Here is an 18,623-nt window from a genome sequence, read left to right on the forward strand (position 1 = left end):
TCGCTGCTGAGTTCTTCATGGCCTGGTCTGCTAAGGTTCAATTCGGTCTATCTCATGATCAACTAAAAGATGCAGCAGGCTCGTTCGCGGATGAGCTATCAATCTCCGGTTTAGCATTCAAGGCCTTGATGAATGACATGGCAGAAGAACTCTCAAAGAGCAATGAAGGTCCATTCCCCTTATGTCACGGTGACTTCGGTCATAACAATATGATATTCGATGACAACTATCGCTTGCTTGGTGTTATCGACTGGGAAGGCGCCTAGGCGGCCCCGTGTGAGATATCGGGCGAATTTTCCCCTCACTCTATCGGTGGTGCCACTTGCTATGGCTGTACCATGGAATTATGACGAGACTGGCCATCCGAAGGATGCTGAAACAAAGCAAAGGTTCGCTGATAGGGAACTGTAGATTGCCATAGTTAGACAACTGGAAAAGAAACGGGGTTCAACCCAGGGGTATAGTTTGTCGTCTGTACTTCAGGACTTTCAACGGCAGCATCTAGCCTCTGCAATGAGACTATATCAAAGTGGAAAGCCTGGATGGTACGCGAAAGTGTTGCAAGAAATATCTAAGCGTGACTAGGGTATCTAAGTTATTTCTTTTTAAGCATATGCATTTCCTCCTGTGAGCAGATCTAATGCTTTATCTCTTAACATAGAAGTTCAGTTTCTATTGTATCTTCACTTGCTTTGCGTCTATACTAACGTTGTAGATCTCGTATACATTGGTCCTTTAAACCACGTAGGCTAAAACAGATTCATGCATTCAGTCCACACAACCATACCTGGTAGAGGATATTTATAGGTGTGGGTCACCAAGCCGCAAGAAGACTACCAAACCACAAATTGACAACCAATTAACATTTATTTCACGATAACAGACAGGCTCCCCCCCCCCCCCCAAACTGGAATCCTTGGATGCCTGTTGTCCGTCGGAATGCTTACTGGTTCACGGTGAAAAAAAGTGGGTTATGTGCTTAATCTTAAAAAGTCTAGCCATAAGGGATGAACGTGTCTGGCCAAAAGACGGGAGGGTGAGATTATAGTGTAGTTTAGTACGAGGCAGGCTAGTTTATCGAATCATCTTCTTCTCTTCGCTTACAGCGGGAGACTTAAGTAACAAACTTGCCGCCTTGCGCAGCTTCGTTTGACCTCCAAGTACTCTCGCTATTTTTCTTGACCAACACATCTTCACGGACCCTACGGGTTTAGATTTCGCGTGACGACAACTCTGCAAAGATATAAAAAATGTCTGACTTCGACGCCCTCGTCGCCGAGTATACCGCAAAAGAAAACCCCAAAGTACATGGAGTAATATGCAAATGCGTAGATAAGAACGGTATCCCATGTTAGAAGAAGACCCCCTCCTCAAATGTCCTAACATAAACCCCCAGGAAATGAAATCTACAATAAAATAGCTGGCTACAACTCCCTCTCCGCGGATGCCGTACCCCTAGACGAATCCCCCGTCCTCAAACTCGCCAGCGCCACCAAACTCATCACCAGCATCGCACTCCTCCAATGCATCGAAAAAGGCCTCATCACCCTCGACTCACCCCTCACCGAGATCCTCCCCGAATTCGCCGACATCCAAATCCTAACCGACGTCTCGGGATCGGACTTCACCTTCAAGCCGAGCAAAACCGCAATCACGGCGCGACATCTTCTGGCACATACTTCGGGGTTGGGATATCCGTTTACGAATCGACTACTAGGTCTGAGGGCACAGGCTAGAAAAACCCTTAAGCCTTCGCTCCGCGTTACAGAGAAATATAGGTATCCGTTAGTCTTCGAACCGGGGACTGGGTGGTTATATGGCTGTAGCCTCGACTGGGCTGGGGTGGTTGTCAGTCGATTACACGATGGAATATCCTTAGAAGAGTATATGATAGACAACATCTGGAAGAAAGTAGGCCTTTCAGCCCCCTTCCCGCGATTCAATATATCAACCCATCGCGAATACAACGCCCGGATCATGCACGGCGCCGTCCAAACTAGCGACGGACGACTGGAACCCTGCGATAGCTGGGCATTCGATAACCCCGAAGACCAAGAGGGTGGTAGCGGTCTCTCCTCCACGGCGAAAGACTATCTGGCCGTGCTGGCAGATTTGATCTCGGAGTCCCCGAAACTGTTGAAACCGGAGACTATCACGGAAATGTTTACGCCGCAGCTTGTGCCTGGTTCGGCCAGTGTGGAAATGCTCTTGGAGTTAAGGGCTGCCTGGGGGACTGTTGCTGGGCCTGTGGCAGATGATGCTGTGAATCATGGGTTGGGTGGTGTGTTGTTTACTGGACCGGTGGCTGAGATAGGGCAGCCCGCAAATGTGCTGGCCTGGGGTGGGGCGACGAATATTGTGTGGTGGGTGAGTCGAGAGTTGGGCGTTGCGGGCTTTTTCGCGACGCAGCAGGCTCCGTTTGGGAATCCGACGGTTACGAAGCTTGTTAATGCTTGGAAGAAGGATTTTTGGATGGAGTTTAACCGGGCGGATCATGTCTAGGGAGGACTTCGTTTGCTTGGAGGATTCCTAGAATGACATTCATGATTCAGGAAGCGATGAACTGTCTGACACAATGCAATTGGTAATCATGAAGCAGTTCGGACCTACATTGTTAAGGGGCTATAATAATTATGTAATAAGTATAGTAGGCTATGAAATGGAGATTAAAATGGCTCAAGGTCGGAGCAATTGCCGGCACAGCTCCGGGTTGCGGGATCCCCATGGGGGAGATGTCGGGGACACTTACATCTGCGAAACACTCGGCTCATTGCGAATAATATAATCAACTCCCCGGTGGGGTTAATGAGTGGGGTGCAATAAAAAGTGTGGTGCTGCGGTTCTGTTATGACGATAACTAGCAATCGATTCACGAGGTCCAGGAAGATGCTGCTAGTAAGCCCTCATCCCCAGTTCTTTCATTCTTCTAATTGATGTGGGCCCAGTCTCAGAATAGAATAACAACCGGATACGCGGCACTTATTGCCCTCAGCATTGGCTCGGCATATGCGACCGTATTCGATATACCTGGCGTATTGCCGGCCATCCCTGCCGTGGCCCCATTCGAGGCCATTGACATGGCGCAATATTTCAAAAGAAACCCTGGTGACTTCGTCCATCCCGGGATTTGGCATACGCACGAGGATCTCGAGCGCATGCGGGACAATGTGCTCCGAAACAAAGAACCCTGGGCGTCAGCGTACCAACACTTCAGCGTTGACCAGTATTCCGTCGCCAATTACACGATGGAAGGACCCGCCGCTGTAATTTCCCGGGGTAAGATCAGTAATTACACCTCGTTTGCGCATGACGCGCGAGCCGCATGGCAAAATGCCTTGATGTGGTATATCACCCGCGACCAATCGCATTGGGACCGCAGTACCAGCATCTTGGATGCGTGGGGGTCGAATCTGACGGATATCGTCGGTATTGACCGGTCGCTGCTCATCGGACTGGACGGAGACCTGTTCGTCAACGCAGCTGAGATCATGCGATGGGAAGGGAATTGGACGGAGTCCGGTAGTAAGTGGCAGGGCGGCAGTGGGTTCAGCAATCAGCTGTACTGGCTGTTCTCCCGACAGTCCGCCGCCATTGGGCAGGCCAACTACGGGATGGCCAGCATTAAAGCCTTGATGAGCTTCGCGGTGTATCTGGACGATGTGCAATTGTATAATTATGCCGTTCATGCGTTCATCCACGATCGCTGCGCCGGGTTATTGGCTATGTATCACCCCGAGACAGGACAGTCGGTGGAAGCGGGGCGTGATCAAGGTACCGTACATCATTACTTTGCGAATTCACACCGACCGGTAGGGCAGACATGCTGACAGCATCAGGCCACACCATGTCGGGCATCGGGTGGACGGCGTACGGCGCTCGTGTCGGGCAAAGCCAAGGCAGCGATCTTTATAGTCTTGGGGATGGATTGTTACTCCGAGCAGCCGAGTACGCCGCGAACTATAATCTGAACCACACCGTCTTTTATGACCCCCAATGGTACCGGTGTGAAGCAGTGCTGGTGAACGGCCCCTGGACGAACATATCCGAGGCCAATCGTGGAGTCACAAACAAGAACCCCATGTGGGACATTTTATTTTATGAATATGTGGTAACGCGGGGAAATGACGGGCCCTGGACCACAGCAGCAAAGGAAGCCCAAGGGTTCGCCGGTGGAGTCTCCTCCAACGACCACCCTAGTTGGGGAGATCTGATCTGGGCACGGTAATTCGTTAGTTTCGTGCGGGGCAACCTGGTTACCCCGACGGGGTTCCTTGCGAGTAGTATGAGTCTAACACCTGGAGAGGAAGTCCTCGCGGATGTCACCCTGTGCTGCAAGCGAGGCGGGATTGACACGCAAGATGACATGAGACAATGAAAGTATTATTCATTTCCGGTCGGTTCCGAAATGGTCAACAAGGATCATATCAAATTCCATCAATCCATAACAACATGGGCATACCAAATCTGTAAACCAAAATGTGAAAATCCTAAGCTGTACTCCGGCATTGATTTGTGGCGACATGAGGGACCTCCAGTCATTTCTCGACAGTTTGTCAGGGTCCAGCTCTAGACCACGTGTCGGCAACTCGGGGCCGAGGGGGCGCTAAGACCGAAAGCGGGAACCGCGTAGAAGATTCCCTTTTGAGCATGCGGAGAGAAGTTCCAAGAAATGTGCCCAGACTTGGACTTTGATCAGCACGACGTCACGTGGTGCCCGATTAGAGTTGCGCCACCGCCGCATCCGTTGACAAACCTTAAAACCTTGGCGATCCTCAAGTGAACACGTGCCGTTTCTGGGGTTGACAGATGGAAGGATTCACAACGTTTCTAAATGATTAGGAGGCAGTCGACACTAGTTTACAATAGGTAGGTGCTTCGACTTCTCATGAATAACGTTTTGTCCGTTTCTGCTATTTTTTTCTGCCTGTTTTCTCTGAGTCACACTAACCATGGCAAAGTGGAGCCAACAGCGGCTCTAATGCAGGTTACGACCCCGACATCGGACCAGTCGGACGGAAAACTCTTAATTTGCCTTCCGATTTGCCAATCATCGGCCGCTATTAACTAACGCATTCCTCCCGCGTCCGTTTCGCCTCTTAGTTCCTCTCTCCTTCTCTCTCTCTTTCCTCGAAACTTATTTAACTACTTTAACAATCCTTCCCTCGCGCACACCTTCAACACCGTGTGTGCTTTTGGATTGCAACAATCATGGCGTCGTCTGATGTCAAAGATATTGAACATGGCTTGGATCGGAGGGACAATGAATCGGAGAAGCCTCCTTTCGAGGACAACCTGAAGGAGGAGCCGCCCCAGCTCGCAGTGGACGCCTTTGGTGCTGAAGAGACGGCGGAGGTCAAGTACAAGACTTTGGACTGGTGGTATGTGTGATCGACATTCCCAGGAATCCTTCTAGAAGCTCGACTAACAAACAATGCTCTGATAGGCAATGTGGAATCCGTACGACTCCCCGCGCAGAATGACGAAATACTTCCAAATCGATATACTAACCCGTACAATAGTCATGATCGCTGAAACAGTCTCTGTCGGTGTCTTGTCACTGCCAGCCACTCTTGCTTCCATTGGTCTTATCCCGTAAGCATTGCGCCGCGATCAATTTCCCGCACCATCGTTACTGACTCCCTGGGCTAGGGCAATCATTCTCATCGTCGGTCTCGGTATCGTTACCACCTACTCGGGTTATACCATCGCACAATTCCGACACAAATATCCCTACGTGCACAGCATGGCTGATGCAGGTTTCATCCTCATGGGTCCCATCGGTCGCCACATCATCGAAGTCGGACAGCTGCTGTTCTTCCTGTTCGCGTGTGGCAGTCACCTGTTGACCTTCACCGTCATGATGAACACCCTAACCGACCACGGTACATGTTCCATTGTGTTCGGTGTTGTCGGCCTGGTTCTCTCCTTGATCTTCTCCTTGCCCCGAACCATGAAGAATGTCTCCTGGCTCGCCGTGACCTGTAAGAACCCATTTATCTCTCGGCCGTGATGTGAATCGCGAGCTAACCATGGAACCCTAGCCTTCCTGAGTATCTTCAGCGCCGTCGTCATCACGATGATTGGTGTTGGCATCGAGCGCCCCGGATATGACCAGTTCCAGCTCACTCGCAAGACAAGCTTCGTCAACGGTTTCACCGCGGTCACCAACATTGTTTTTGCGTACTGTAGGTTTTCTTGGATGTTCTTTATTCAACAACACGTGACTAACATGTGCGCGTAGGTGGTCATCCCGCCTTCTTTGGTTTCATCGCGGAGATGAAGAACCCACATGATTTCCCCAAGTCCCTGTGCATGCTACAGGGCTTCGAAATCATCCTGTACACCGTCGCATCGGCCGTCATCTACCGTTACGCCGGACAGGACGTCGCCTCTCCCGCTCTGGGCTCCGCTGGTCCAGTGGTGCGGAAAGTCGCCTACGGTGTTGCCATCCCAACCATTGTCATCGCCGGTGTGGTTCTGGGCCACGTGGCCATCAAGAACGTTTACGTGCGCATGCTTCGTGGAACCGAGTTGATGCATAAGCGGAATTGGAAGAGCATTGGTGTCTGGATCGGTTTGGCCGTCGTCTTCTGGGTCATTGCCTGGGTCATTGCCGAGGCCATCCCCGTGTTCAGCAACCTGCTCAGTCTGGTCAGCGCTCTCTTTGTCAGTTGGTTCACTTTCGGTCTTCCCGGTGTCTTTTGGCTTTACATCTACAAAGGCCAGTACTTCGCCTCGCCGATGAAGATCTTCCTCACCCTGTGCAACGTGTGCTTGTTTATTTTCGGTGTCATGATCTGTGCCCTGGGTCTCTGGGTTTCCGGCGTGGCAATCCACAACGACAAATCTCACGGCAGCTTCACCTGCGCCAATAACGCCATTTAAACCCCGGTGGTTTGCATTTCCATATTAATATCCTAATCGGCCGATCACTCAAGACCCCACTCCCACTAGACTTTTACCGTCTTACTTGCGACGGTTTTTTTCGTGAGAGATCGACGATGAATCCTCCCGTCGTTTTTCTCGCTATACTATATATCCCCTTGTAACATCAGCCGCACCGCGAACTATCTATGAGCCTGAAAAACGGACACCCTGTCGCAACGGCGGTTGTATCGAACCAAGGGACACACCCCACTGTCTATACCGAGTCCACCCGAGCTCATACATCATCGGGTACACTATTAACACCACACTCCTTGCATTACGGCGTGGATGGGTTTAGAGTTGGGAGCATTGGAGTTTTTTTGAGATTTGATTGTGGCTATTGTACAGTCAATCAATACATTGTATTATAGATTATGCATCAAATTATACCCCCATATCATTTTTTATCTCATACGTACGTAACTCTTAAATCTCTTAATGTCCGGTGGGGCTTGGAAAGATTAGCCCTGCGATAAATTCTTCAATTGATCTCGCGTTTCTTGGTTCGCCCTATGCTACAATCGCGATAGGCGGTACCTTATTCTCGACGGTCATCGATCGCCAAACTCTAATAGATTAGCACCAGATTGGTCACACCTGTCACTTACCCTATTTGGAGATTTGTTTGTCTGCAGGGTCTAGTGTGAAGAACTAAATATAAACTCCTCCCCGACCAACCACCGTCCAACATTTGCGTTTTGTTCATGGAGTACTAGTAGGCAGGCTACCAACATTACTACTCCGTAGATACCAGAGAATCCTTAATTTAGACATATTGATATTAGTCTATGGAATCGCGCTATACTAGTGGCACTGGGAAGTAGAATGCCTAGTTTCGCTCGGATTTGTGAAGTGTATTTGACGGACCAAAGAACAAATGCATGCGCCCAACCGAAGTGCATTTGTATCAGTGCAATAGTGAAGAAATCTAGCTTCTCAACCAGAACCTCACTCTACACCTTCCGTCATGATCGAACGGTCCAGTGTGGGTATTTTGTTCGGGTACCTGGTGCCTTATGTACCTAAATTTTCCTAAGGGATGAACCAGTGTCCAAATGTGCTGACTAAGGATACGCCTTAACGACCGTGGACCCGACAACTCGGGCTTAGTCCTGCTGTGGTTAGGCATTGCCCAGCTGATCATGTCATGTGACATGAACGTTGGATGGTGTTATTGACAGCATGTAGGGTGGCCTATTTACTATTTCTGTCTAAAGGGAGGTTCATGGACTGTTATATTGATGGATACCAGCAATTGGTTCTGCGTGATAAGTTTGTCAAGGTGGTGCTATATTCTTCACCGGGGTGAACTAAGCTCAGGGAGAGTGTTTGAGCAATAGCGTCTAGGTAATCAGAAAGCTGTATGAAACAGCGGCCCAGACTACTGACCATGTACAGAGTTTCAACACTTGCTGGGAAGTTTAACCAATGAACAAATATTTCACAGAGCAGCAGCAGGTAGTAGCTCAGCACTCATTTGAATCATCAAGCTGAAGTAAAACAAAGGTTTGCAGAAGTAAAAAAGAATTTGCGGTGAGCCGGGATCGAACCGGCGACCTTTAGATAACCCAAACGGGCTTATCTGATCGAAGTAAACTTCAGTCTAACGCTCTCCCAACTGAGCTATCCCCGCAACTGATGAAATAATGCAAATATTTTGACAATATACTGCTTACTAAATTACAGTTCGGAACTCTCGCGGGCGACCGTTGAAACCAAAACAGCCCATGGTTAGGTATCAAGCAAATCGAATACGTGAATTGGAGTAATTACTTTTTCCTGGATTGCATCTGAATAGAAGCCTAAAACTTTACTATACTAATCTTAACACCGGTTGAGCTTCAACCTAGCCAGCCATGGCGGATGAAAATATATATATTTTCTGCAGATCAGGGTTCGCTCCAAAACATCGCAACGCCTTGTAGCACGTAGATCAGCACGATGGCCTACCCTGTCGTGAGCTGAATTTCCTGGTGAAAATACTATATTTGACTTCAAAAACCTACAGCTACCTAATCAGGTTACAGAAACGTTGGTTATATTTAATGGAGTGGGCAAGGGAGGGTGGAATGTCTGGTGGGGAATTGTTTACTAAATAAATCCCTGACAAGGAGAATAACAATGAGCGGTGTTTCTAAGCTTCGGGAGGGTTCTTAAAGATCAATCTGTATTCGTGTTTATTAGCAGACAAAAAAGTATTGTTAAGGCTTAAAAGTGGACACATTACATATATACTCCGTAATTGAACTGAACAAACCCCATAGTTGCTGCAAGAAATGGAGCCGGACAATATTGGCCTAAAGTTTACAGTATCTCGTTACTTACAAATTTATATAGGCTGCTGAGTGTATGGGTGCAAGCCCCAGATTATAGTTGTTCGTGCAAACTTATATAGGAAAATGAATTCGCCATGTCTTGCAACTAACGGGGGATTTCAACCAACGTTATCCGTAGTCTGTCTGCACTATGGGAGCCAAGCGCTGGAACTATCTTGTAGATCACCCAATCTATTGACACCCGCGCCCTACTCCGAGTACTTTGGGACGGCGGAACCCACTCATGAGCTGGTGCCCCCTGACACTGACTTAGTAAGATATCGCTCATCGTATAAAGATCAACCCCATAAACTTTTCACTGGTGGTCAAATTGATATTGTGTCCCCCATCGACTCATTAGGAACACTCTTGCCCGTCAGAAGATGTACAGACCCACCACCAAGAATGAGTGGTGGTTTTGTGGGACTCTTCTACTGCAAGCGTTACTGGTGATTATCTTGGAAATGTCAGTGTAATTGTCTAGATAGTACAAGCATTGATTCTTAATTTGTCTAACCTGGAACAGATTCATCCTCGTTCAGTGGCAATCATGGGTAAACCCCAACATTATCCAAATCACCCCCTCATACGTGGTTCCCGTGGGCATGGGCATTGTGGTTTTCGCTTGCATATACGAGGTCATACTCTCAATAAATGCAATCCACCATAATAACAATATTTCATTGCTTGCCGTATGCCTCACAAACGTCTGTATTGTTGTGTATGCGGTCATGCAGTACATTAAAATGCGAGAAGTTACCGATTCACTGCAAGGCACAGCCGACGGGATGGGCAATCCCCTCGTGGATTGGTCTCGGGATATCTGGCCATCGATGCGACCGGCGGAATTCGCTATTCCAGCTGTTCTAACCATCTCTTCGCTCGTTATCATACCTGCTGCCTATCGGCTACACAAGGACTATGCATGGGCAATTTATAAACGTATTCACGGTAGTCCAGAGCTCCGGCTGCGGTATCTAGCCTATGAGGTAAGCATCTCCAACATATTTTCCAACGTTCAGACTAACCTCTGCTAGATCTATTTGGTCCTGATTAAGTTCGATTTCTTTTTCTTGACTGGCTTTATCATCCAATATGACCTGATCGACGTGCATTTCGCGGAGCCCGAATATTCTCTGACCATGGCGCTGATTCCCGCTTCACTACTAGTGATGGTCGCCGGGATCTACTGTGTGAAGTCTGGGCTCAGAGTTGCTATGATGGTTGTTATTGTAAGCCTCCCCTCATATCGCCAAGTCCCATTAACTGACAATGAAAAGGTATGCTTTCTCGGATCGATTGCATATCTACTTAGTCGGATTGTCGTGCTGTGCGGAAACTCACAACGTGCGCATACCGTAGGCAGGGAGATGATGTTATTTTTCGCCGTTGTCGCGTTGGTTCTTATTGTAATGACTGTGGGGTGTGCGGTGCAATGCATCTTCAATCTCAGCTACGGATTACAGGTCGGTCGTCCCGACAGTCGGTGGCCACAGAGTTCTCATGCCTTTCAAACACTTGATGCGCCCATGAGCCCTTCTATTCAAGATACCCGATATCATCGTCGCTTGTCTCTTGATTAGATGGAGCGAGGAGTGCGAACGATTTCGTTTTGTATGGATATCTAACTGTATCCGAAAACTCTCGCTTTGTCCGGGGATGCTGGAAAAACGAGACGAACGTGTGGAGGGCCAGCGGCATTCGAACGGCAACTGTTTCCCCGGTAGCTTGTTTTAAAGTCGGACTAGCGCCGAATGGCATTTCCGGATCCCGTAAGGCGGGAAAGCTTGCTACTAGCCGAGCGTTTAAGGGCCAATTGGAGTTCCTTATCCGACCCCGCCAAGGCTGCCGGAGTCGCCGATCCGAAGCCCTAGCTATTTTTGTCTTTCTGGAAAATTTTTGGTCTCAAAAGTGTTGCCTGTGATGAGTTAAGTGGTGCGGATCCAGCTGAGCCACATTCCGACCTGAAATGTTAATACATCTTTCCGCTCACCCCCAGACGAGTATCGAAGGATCGGCATTGTGTGAGCCACTACCATGTCCTCTCTGTAAGACATAATGTGGCACAGGAATAATTTCGGGGTTTTGTTGATATCACTCTTGCTCTTACGTGTACATGCAGCGTTTATTCGCCGTTTGGAATGCAGTTCCTCGGATGATGCAGTAATTGATCCTATCTTTGAGCCTTCTTCACTGAGGGGCTATCTAGATACTAAACATGCGAACAAAACAATATTGTCCTTAACATTAGGTGGGGATTATGAGTCTCACAACTGTGAAGCCCTGGGCGGCGCATTGGCACGCATATCGATCGATGCAAGAGTACTTGGTCGTTCGGTCGTTACTGATGACCGCCTGTTGGATTCCAGTGGCGTCTGCCCTGAGCTTTCTCCGGTCGACTATCCAAGGTAAGTATTGCATCTCTCAAGGAGAAGCTCAACACTGATGATTCAGGTCCGACCCTCGAACGTACGCAATGTACCGAGCGTCGTACTCATTAGACCATGCGTACCGCATGAACACCTTGGCAACGACCATCCGTCTTCGGTTGAATGACACTGACATTCACTGTAACGCCGCCAATATCACCCCGTACATTGGCGCGACAGCATCAGGTGTCTTGAAGGGGGTCCCGCTAGCCATCATGATTCTCACTGGGGTCATAAACGGCGCCGTCATGATCTGTCGAAGCCGTGGACGAAGAGTCTTCCGGTACGAGCTCGCGAATGCATCACGAGATCCAGCGGAGTCGTATTTCCCGGGTTTGGGTGACTGCTTGCACTACATCCAGTTCATCTTTCTGACCGGATGTCTGACACTATCCTATCCTGGGTTCTTTCGGGCATCAGTAGGCGAACTCGCCTGGTCATCACTCATTCTAAGAAACTGGCCCGTCACACACTCATTCATCTACCCCGGTGTCGAGGACAACATCTACGCCGTAAATGCAACTTACGGTTTCGAAGAGATGGCCCAATACCTGGGGGCCACCACGATGAGCGACCTCTGGACTAACGCCATCGTCAATCTAGCCCTCGTGCTTCTCGGAGTGATAGTAGCATCCCAACTCGTATGGTTAATCAAATCGGCCTGGCAACTGTTTCCAACCCGCGGCTCAACCCACATTATCGACCTTCCAACAGAGTTCCTAACCCACATTCAGCACATGGGCTGGAGTGTCGCACGGGTCCTCCTAAACTACTTTCTCCATCCCATCGTCGCCTTATCCCTCTACCAGCCCCTCCTGGCGACATGGTATCCCGTTTATCGCACATTCCTCGCCGTATCCTTCGTCGCAGCTCTAGCCGTCTCCCTAGCCTTCATAGTCTGGTACCTGGTCAAGGACGACCGACAAAACAATTTCTTTTACAAGGGCGCCTATCCCAGAAATTCGTCCCATGACTGGCTTTCCGATACTCTATACATGGTCCCGTTCCTGAGGGGTTTAGCTATCGGCGCCCTGCAGACCTCTGGTCTCGGTCAGATACTCGTTCTCATATCGTGTGAGCTCTTCATCTTATCTTGTCTGCTATGGAACTGGAGGGTACAACGCGCGTGGAGACATGCTTGCTTCGCGACTGTACGACTCGTCATTGTCGGCATGAGCTGTGCGTTTCTCCCTAGGGCTGGCGTGCACGAGGGGAATAAGGCCTTAGTGGGATACTTTATTATATCCCTACACGCTGCTGTTCTTTTCACTGGATTTATCGTCGATTGCCTCTACGAGATGGTCCGCTTTGTGTTGTCGAAATTGGGCTTCGTTGATCCCCGTGCAGCAGACATGGATCATCACTCCGATAAGGCGCCTGTACGTCTTTCCCCATCCTTCACAACTTAATCACATAAGATAAAAAAAAAAAAATGAAAAAATTGAAATATTAATAAAAAGAATAGGTCTTCGGCATCGGCCAACTCTCCCGCCGCTCAACAAGACGTATGTCATTCGCACGTCTCCCAGCCCTAAACCCAGCCGGTGAGTTTTGAGTCCTTCATCCAACCCATTAAATACTTCATAAATACTGAACAAAACCAGAAATCTCAGTTCCCTACACCCAACGACCCTCAACGCCTCGCCGACCATCCTTTCTAGGCGAACTGCCAATCAGAAACGAACATCCATCTTTCTTCCGCGCCCCTAGGTCAGAAACTACTTCTACTCGCTCCGCATGGAGTGTTGTCTCTCCCTCGCCACCATCTCAATCTGGAAGTGAGTCCCGGGGATCCAGTATGGAGTCTGTGGAATTGGAGGCTCTTGATTTGGAGTCTAAGTCTAGTGAAGGTGTGGACTATTCTTATCGCGAGGCGGATCAGTTTTATGGTCGACCGCCGACTTCTGTGCCGGTTGTCCAGAATGTGGTGCAGAGTCAGGGTGAATCGTCGAACCTAGGGAAGGAAAAGAAGAGGGGAGCTTGGAGATGGAAGAGGAAGCCGAAGGAGAAGGGGTTTGAGGTTATTAGGCCCAATCGGACTGTTACTTAGTGTTTTTATATTGGTTGTATCATAGTACTTATATGCTCGATGAGAGACAATAATAATGTTTTATAGTATATCAGGCCAAAGTGCTCCTAGTCGCAGTTGATTCTGTTGGCTAGCACTAGACACACTAGGCTAAGGAGTATTACCAGCGTCAACTTAAAGTAAATCCTAGCAACACAAGGCCGTCCTGCTTGCCGGACAGTTCTTCCGGAAACCAGTCATATAAATAGCAGTCCCCTATCAGCCGAAAGGTCCCATCCACAATCTGCTGTATGACCAAAGGAGACGAGTCTCGTGACACGAAGACAATCAGATCGCCAGGTTTTGTGGTCGGGCTAGCTAAGCCCATGGATCTACCTGTGATGGAAAAGTTCCTGCCGTAGGCTACACTCTACAGCTTCATTGCATAAGCAACCAGATCTGTCTCCATATCTTTCACATTATAGCCGCCTGAACAGAATGTCATGATCTTTTCAGACGTCTAAAAGAATCCTTTTATCAAGATCCCGAAGAGCTCCAGTGGTAAGAACAGTTTGACATAACTGCATGTGATTATTCGTAGGTCTAAAAACGTTGCTACAACAAAAAGCCCTAGTCCCGTCACTCATCAGATACCATCCCTCGTCTAAAACATAAAAGTCCGAAGGGTAAGGCACATCTCCAATGGAACCATCGCCAGCATAACCACCAAAAATAAAATTGAGAGCCCAACAGAACGCACAATCTAAGCCAGCACCAAGTAAAACAAAAGCCTATGCGTGTCTGAAATCTCACACATTCACACTCTCCAGCTGCACAACATTCCCTGACTTGAAATTCCTCGGCACAACATTGACCGCGAAATTCTCATCATACAGATCCCGGCAAACAGCATTCTTCTGGCGGAGCACATGCCGCTTAAACCACCATGGTAGCGCCTCAGTCAACTGGTACTTGGCATGAGCGCGGGTCGACACGCTAAAGACACGGTCCAACTCCTCGAGAGATCTTTGCTTGGTCTCGGGCAGGAAAAGGAAGATCAGGACTAAGGCGACGATGTTCAGACCCGCGTAGAAACCAAAGGCGCCTTGTGGCTTGAACTCTCGCAGAATGTACGGGAATGTGAGAGATAGCACGGCGGCCCAGAAGTTATTTGTTGCAACTGCCCATGCCATACCGATTTCACGATGCGAGACTGGGAAGACTTCGGCGGAGTAGGTGAATGGCACGGGACCTTCACCGGGCGAGTAGAAGATGTTGAAGAGGTATATGAAAAGTGCGATGCCACCCAGATGAGCGGCCTTTTGCTCTTCTGGAATCCAGAAACAGAAGCCGGCTGCTAGGAGTGTCCAGCACATGTTGGGGAAGGTGGCAAGAAGGAGCCAGCGACGACCGAAGGTATCGATGGTCCAGACGGCGGGCCAGGCGAAGAGGAAGTTGACAAAACCGAAGCCAAAGGATGCGAGGAGCGCCTCGATGTTGCTTGCACCGGCCTTGGCGAAGATCGAAGAGGAGTAAAATGCGATGATATTAACTGCATAATTCGTTAGTATCATAGATCTCGGAGGAGGGGTGTAAGAGATACTTACTGCCGCACATCTGTTGTCCGATCATAACAATACCAGAGGCCTGGGTAGCGCGGCGATTCCGTGGAACGGTGAATAACTCTATGAAACGCACAATCATGTTATCGCTCTTGGAGAATTCCGTAGAGGTCTCAATGAGCTTCCTCTCCATTTTGATCTGTGAGTGGATCTTGTAGAGGTCGCGCGCTGCCTGAAGAGGACTGTTTCGCAGTCGCAATAGTGAGTTATAGGCCTTGCGGGCGTTGTTCTTCGTCAGGAGCCAACGAGGGGATTCTGGACACCAGTACACTCCAAGGAGCAATGGAACAGCGGGGATAAACGCTGAACCGAGTTGGAGTCTCCATGCGATCGCACCCGTATTGACGACAGCAAGGTTGGCGCACGTTCCCAAGAAGATACCGAACGCAGTCCCTGGTGAGACAGAAGGGTTAGGTACCGTTAAATATACCACCTCACAAGCATAGGTACTTACAGATCTGCCAGGACATGACCAGGCCTCCACGGACATTAGTAGGGGCGTTTTCAGCGGAAAGGACTGGAACCGTCACTTCCTTCAGACCCATTCCGATGCCAAGTAGGACACGACAGGCCATTAGCTGACCCCACGACTGAGTCAATGCACAGGCGATGGGAGCGATCAAGCTGAACACTGCAGCAATAAAGATGACCCACTTGCGACCAAGCCAATGGTTCAAAGGATCAGATATCCAGCCAGCACTGCGGTGTATTATCAGCTCGCCGACTCCATAGAAGCCAGTGAGGGATTACTCACAAAATCGCGATCGTCATGTAAGGCACGGAATTAATGGCGCCGACAATCCACTGGTTGCGACTACATTCTGCAGGAGATGTGCAGTCGGGCGAATCCTGTGGGATACCGAATTGATGCGCAAAAGTAAGGTTGGCGCCGTTGGATCCTACAAAGGAAGTCAGTTTAAAGTCGAAAAGCTATCACACCGGTTAGAGCTTACCTGTCTGATCCCATCCTTGAATGGCAGCGGCGATAGAATTGAGAATGATGGTGTAATAGAGTGCCCAAGGGTGTTTCCAGCGATTGGTTGTCTCTTGTCGCAAGTACTGACGATCCTCAGGGCTCAACTCTGGGATGTCATCGTACTGATTTGGTCTCTGGGCCACCAGGGCTCCCTTCTTCAGGAGAGGAAGAATATCGTGCAGATCGTACTGCTGTGCATAGTCTTCGACATCGCGAAGGAGTTGATCTCGAGGAATACCACTCAATGGGTTCTCGATGCTAAGGTTGAGAGGTCAGTAGAGAAACGACGATCAAAGTATTGGAGGAGAGACAAACTCAATAGGCCCCTGTACTGTCACGTCTACCTGGCGCTCATGCGCAACATACTTGGTCTCGTCCATTCTATCAAATGAAAACTGTTAGTCGAATAGCGCAAGGAGGAGGAAATAGGACATGACACACATTATCTCAGCGTTGCTTCCTGACCCTGAGTCAAGGCATGCAAGAAGATCATGAAGTTGTTGATCATTTAGAATCACTCTACAGGAATCAGCCGAGTACAAATAGTCGATTGTGGATCTGGGGTCGATGATCTGGGGTCATTGGTGGTTCCAAGGATCGAAATTCACAGTCTCCGCAAAGATGGAGGAAGGTTTGGAGGAAAATGCCTCCCCCAGACCTCAATTGTCCAATCCACGCGGGACCACTGTTAATCCCGCACATCGGGCAATAGCTGTAGCCCCACGAAGAAAGTATAGCGGGTTTCAAACCCGACGGTCGTCATTGATGGTTTGTTTGGTGGAATACGGGTTACCCTTTGTTGCGTCAAGCCACCACCAGATGCCATTGGCAGGGTTGAAGCCAAGCCCCCCGTCGAACCCAATAAAAGCTAATCTATGAACCTTCGAATGCTACCCTTGACTAGTCGTTTAGTGCCCGAGCCTTAGCTTGCATGCCAGCTAAGTCCTTTTTAGCGAGTCGCGTGCCCTGTCATTTTCCGCATCCGGCAAAGATGAAGGCAAATCCATCCTCGCTTACTGGGTGATGAACAGCTCCCCAGTGCGCTAGAATTTTGGATGATTTTCTCTGCAAGCTTGCCTGTCCTTTGTTGGCCATTGCATACAGATCGGAATTAACACAAGTACTGCAGACCAGCACAGCTCGAACTCAATATAACGTGATTGGGACTTGTTGCTGATTGGTTCATTAGGGCACCACAGGTGAGGCAGCCAGCGAGACGGTAGCATTTCAGATGTCATTACAACGAGTTTAATCCTATTCACTGTCGCTATAACTGTATGGATAGAACTTTAAACCCGTGTATGGTGTCATGCCGTTTCATCGCCCACCGCTACCGATCCACACCCCTCGTGTCACTCGGTACCACCACCACACCAGTCATTCACCGGTGCTGGAAATGAGGATAGTCCAGATCAGAAGTCTTGTTCGACGGTTTTGGTTTCTCTGTTGCCACCACGGTGTAAGCCACCGATCCTACCACCAATAATATCAGTGTGTTTTTCTAGGCCGATGACGCTTCTATGAATCCCTACCCTACGCCCAGTATTGCCAATGACCTGGGAACAAAGACTGTTGCATTTACCAGTGGCGGAAGTTTTTATTAGCCCTATTGGGTTGATCCTGCCCTAGAAATTCCCAAGAAGCTGTTAAGTGGCAGGTTTCTTTGTTCCTCGTATAAAGTAAAAGCATACGCCGGATGCAGCATTGACGCAGTTTGAATGTAAACCTAAAATCTGCTTTGGCGTCTAGACTGGTCAGGTGGTGTGAAGATTCGATGCATCATCAATGAACTAGCGAAAAACCTTTTTGATACTTTCTTTCAGTGCCTATAATCATTCTAGAAACCTTGGCGAAGACTATCATTCTTTCGGACAATATGTACCTGATCTCAGAGTTTATACGCCTGACTGAATAGAATCTTTCTCTACAATGCCGCGCCTATTGACTTTGCTATTGTATGTATTCAGCTGGAGTACGACGTGTTTAGGATCGCCTACTATTATGTTTACACCTGTCGAGGGCTCTTATGGTAGATCGCTAATGCTACGCAGGTTTTATAATCCGACAGAAGTTGCACTCGTTAACGAGAATGTCGTCTTGTGCGAGCTCTTGTCAATGGGCGGCAATTATCAGTACCATAATTCGCCAGTAATAGACTTGTCCTACCAATAGCCTGAGATGTGCTAAGACCGACTAAATCCCACCACCTCCTTTTCAGAGGGCTTTCGCTTAGGTCGAGTGATAATTCCCTCGCCGGACAGCCACATGACTCGGTCTTTGCCGTCAACTTGACGCTGGCCATGGAATCCATTAATCCGGCCCCGTGGAGTCATCCCGCCTTGCAAT

General features: G+C 49.0%; 6 protein-coding genes and 1 non-coding gene across 7 annotated transcripts; 5 read left to right on the forward strand and 2 right to left on the reverse strand.

Moving 5' to 3' along the window:
- Window positions 1-1,250: 1,250 nt before the first annotated feature.
- On the forward strand, window positions 1,251-2,502 carry F9C07_2224867 (beta-lactamase class C and other penicillin binding protein; the record flags this gene model as incomplete). The annotated part of the gene is made up of 2 exons (XM_041289477.1): window positions 1,251-1,341; window positions 1,397-2,502. The coding sequence occupies 2 exons, from the start codon at window positions 1,251-1,253 to the stop codon at window positions 2,500-2,502; spliced, it is 1,197 nt and encodes a 398-aa protein (XP_041141926.1).
- Window positions 2,503-2,933: 431 nt separating this feature from the next.
- On the forward strand, window positions 2,934-4,225 carry F9C07_9465 (chondroitin AC/alginate lyase; the record flags this gene model as incomplete). Its single annotated transcript, XM_041289478.2, has 2 exons — window positions 2,934-3,771; window positions 3,837-4,225. 2 exons carry the CDS (start codon window positions 2,934-2,936, stop codon window positions 4,223-4,225), a joined length of 1,227 nt encoding a protein of 408 aa, XP_041141927.2.
- Window positions 4,226-5,208: 983 nt separating this feature from the next.
- F9C07_2276705 (putative amino acid transporter) lies at window positions 5,209-7,334 on the forward strand (the record flags this gene model as incomplete). Its single annotated transcript, XM_071510192.1, has 6 exons — window positions 5,209-5,384; window positions 5,444-5,457; window positions 5,520-5,592; window positions 5,650-5,981; window positions 6,042-6,185; window positions 6,242-7,334. The coding sequence occupies 6 exons, from the start codon at window positions 5,209-5,211 to the stop codon at window positions 6,883-6,885; spliced, it is 1,383 nt and encodes a 460-aa protein (XP_071363451.1). The 3' UTR covers window positions 6,886-7,334.
- A 1,122-nt stretch (window positions 7,335-8,456) lies between these two features.
- Window positions 8,457-8,560, reverse strand: F9C07_t32. Its single transcript has one exon. It is a non-coding gene; the product is annotated as a tRNA-Phe (tRNA).
- A 542-nt stretch (window positions 8,561-9,102) lies between these two features.
- On the forward strand, window positions 9,103-11,063 carry F9C07_1178021 (uncharacterized protein). The gene is made up of 3 exons (XM_071507683.1): window positions 9,103-9,708; window positions 9,769-10,231; window positions 10,280-11,063. The coding sequence occupies exons 1-3, from the start codon at window positions 9,626-9,628 to the stop codon at window positions 10,823-10,825; spliced, it is 1,092 nt and encodes a 363-aa protein (XP_071363452.1). The 5' UTR covers window positions 9,103-9,625; the 3' UTR covers window positions 10,826-11,063.
- Window positions 11,064-13,795, forward strand: F9C07_1178007 (uncharacterized protein). The gene is made up of 4 exons (XM_041289481.2): window positions 11,064-11,650; window positions 11,697-13,050; window positions 13,137-13,215; window positions 13,276-13,795. Exons 1-4 carry the CDS (start codon window positions 11,301-11,303, stop codon window positions 13,719-13,721), a joined length of 2,229 nt encoding a protein of 742 aa, XP_041141930.2. The 5' UTR covers window positions 11,064-11,300; the 3' UTR covers window positions 13,722-13,795.
- Window positions 13,796-14,488: 693 nt separating this feature from the next.
- Window positions 14,489-16,657, reverse strand: F9C07_9469 (putative galactose-proton symport; the record flags this gene model as incomplete). Its single annotated transcript, XM_041284633.1, has 6 exons — window positions 14,489-15,231; window positions 15,287-15,694; window positions 15,756-16,000; window positions 16,056-16,200; window positions 16,255-16,535; window positions 16,593-16,657. 6 exons carry the CDS (start codon window positions 16,655-16,657, stop codon window positions 14,489-14,491), a joined length of 1,887 nt encoding a protein of 628 aa, XP_041141931.1.
- Between the last annotated feature and the right edge of the window lie 1,966 nt (window positions 16,658-18,623).

This window comes from Aspergillus flavus, chromosome 2 (assembly GCF_009017415.1).
Source record: "Aspergillus flavus chromosome 2, complete sequence".
NCBI classification, from domain to species: domain Eukaryota; kingdom Fungi; phylum Ascomycota; class Eurotiomycetes; order Eurotiales; family Aspergillaceae; genus Aspergillus; species Aspergillus flavus.